The sequence below is a fragment of the Penaeus japonicus genome, unplaced genomic scaffold, assembly GCF_977035675.1.
Source record: "Penaeus japonicus unplaced genomic scaffold, GWHDUDI00000001_assembly GWHDUDI00000039, whole genome shotgun sequence".
NCBI classification, from domain to species: domain Eukaryota; kingdom Metazoa; phylum Arthropoda; class Malacostraca; order Decapoda; family Penaeidae; genus Penaeus; species Penaeus japonicus.
Genome location: NW_028234441.1, coordinates 10,963,922 through 10,966,421, shown reverse-complemented (window position 1 = coordinate 10,966,421; position 2,500 = coordinate 10,963,922). Strand labels below are relative to the sequence as shown.

The window sequence follows — 2,500 nt, the reverse complement described above, 5'->3', positions numbered from 1 at the left end:
TGTAAATATATATTAATATGTATATATATACATATATATATATTTATATGTATATATATATATATATATAATGTATATATATATGATATATATATATATATATATATTTATAATAAAATATATATATATATACACACACAACACACACACACATACACACACTCACTCGCTCACACACACATATCAAATATATATAGATATAGTATATAATATATATATATATATATAATATATATATAAGTATATATATATAATATTATATATATATATATATATATATATATATAATAATATATAACACATATACACACATACACACAGACACACACACCACACACACACACACACACACACACACACACATATATTATAAAAAAATTATATATATATATATATAAATATATATAAATATATAAATACATATACTTACCTACACATACACACACACACACACACAACATATACATACCACCACATACACATTATATATATATATATATATATATATAAAGTATTAATATATAAATTTTTAATTATATATATATAAATAGAGTATATATATGTAATATATATAAATATATAAAATATATATATAAATGTATCTATATAAATATAATATATAAATAAATATATAATATATATATAAATCTATATATATATATATATATAAATATATATATCTCTATATTATATGTATCGGATGTATATCTCAATAAATATGTTATATATATATATATTGGTTATAATATATAGTAATATATATATATATATATAAAAAAATATATATATATATAGAAAATATATAAAATATATATATATATATATAGATAAGAGAGAGAGAGAGAGAGGGAAGAGAGAGGAGAGAGAAAAGAAGAGAGGAGAGAAAGAAGGAGGAGAGAAAGAGAATGAAAAGAGAGGACAAAAATAAGGGGAAAAGCGGTTAGTCTGAATGAATGCTGCTTTACAAATGGAAACAGTCGAAAGAACCGTAGAGCAAGATTCCCAAAGGAAAAAAATACAGAACAGAAAGTAAATATTCCCAAAGAAAAATAAGATAAAGTGAATGGAGGGAGCGCAAGCCAAAGCAAATGAAGTAACCATGACTTAGCAAAGCAAAAAGACAAATACAGATTGCGTTATTTTTGGAAGGACCTTTGTGCATTGCAAAGAAGGGCGGAGTTCAGATGCAGTGAAATTAGTGGTAGCAATGCAAGCCTGTTCTTAGGGGTGTGGATTATCCCTTTTTCGTATGTTAGATCTATCCCAATTTGACCAGCATATTTTTTGGATCTCTTCTCATTTCTCTCCGTGCATGTATCCATTTTTTCCATCATCATCCATATCATCATGAGTGGCAAGGCAAACCACACGGGATGTTCATGCCTAGCCTCTATTGTAACTTTACCTACAACTTATAATCCGCATTCTAATTAGCTTTGCATAATTCGACCTGATGGCCTGTTTTTACTTATCACTTTGTACGTGTAATCAATTGTCTATTCGTAAACGTGTAATCCATTCGAAGAACTGGGCCTGTTCATTTACTGTGGCTCTCTTTGCCTACAAGTCTTACGGATGCAAGGAAACAAGTTATCGATGCAAGGAACCGCTGCTATCGTTGTCGAATTGTTCAAGAAACATGAATATGAAAGGGATTCCTCGCTCAAGTGTAGCTTTGCTGTAAATGTTCATGGTTGCTAATAGATGAGTGCATCCTCATTATGGTGACCAGCCTCTGTCTTGGCCAACTGGCAACATAATGCGGTGAATTTGTTTACATAGAGAACTCGAAGGTCGTGAGATTCAGTCACTGCATCAAAGTCGTGACTATTAGCTGGCGCTGCAGCTGGAACCCTTACCATCGTTCCCTGGATTTTAAATTTATTCTTCGTTTTTATTTAACCGATTTTAAGAAATACGACAGATAACTTCTTACCATGATTTTATCCATATAAATATGATGCAAATCATGGGGCTGTCATATCGAGAAAAAGCAACTGGAATGTTTTTTTTTATTAGAAAGCGGAGAGAAAAATGTAGTTGGCAGCCGTATATCAGCTGATAGCAAGGCCTTCTGAATGGACTGGAATGTTTGTCAGACGTGTTTTCGAGACGGTAGAGTTACAATTGCTTGCCGTGTCCTCTTGTCAAGCTGGGTAACACGTGTCTTGTGGGAGGCGTAGTGTCGGCCGATCAGGGAAGCCTTGTAAGTGTCGACAAGAAGAGCGAGGACCCGAGTGCTGGCAGCGCCACCATGTCCCGACCGGTCGTTACGAAAACCGAATCCCAGGGAGCGGAGGAGATGCTGTCCCTCCTCAGGCAGAGTCTCCGGTCGTGCAAGACGCCCGGAGAGACCAACTTTGAGGGCTCGGCGCCCCACATCTTCGTGGTGCTTGGCGCTTCAGGAGACTTGGCTAAGAAGAAGATCTACCCGACGCTGTGGTGGCTGTTCCGCGACCGCCTGGTGCCGGAGAACACCATTTTCGTGGGCTACGCTCGG

At 34.2% G+C, this 2,500-nt stretch overlaps 1 protein-coding gene across 1 annotated transcript in view; it reads left to right on the top strand.

Moving 5' to 3' along the window:
* The first annotated feature begins 2,066 nt into the window (after positions 1-2,066).
* Positions 2,067-2,500, top strand: part of LOC122248623 (glucose-6-phosphate 1-dehydrogenase) — a 25,487-nt gene continuing 25,053 nt past the window's right edge. Inside the window, exon 1 of the mRNA XM_086533539.1 lies at positions 2,067-2,500. This exon is cut by the window's right edge and continues 425 nt beyond it. Coding sequence (XP_086389665.1) covers positions 2,255-2,500 — 246 coding nt within the window. The 5' untranslated portion in view covers positions 2,067-2,254.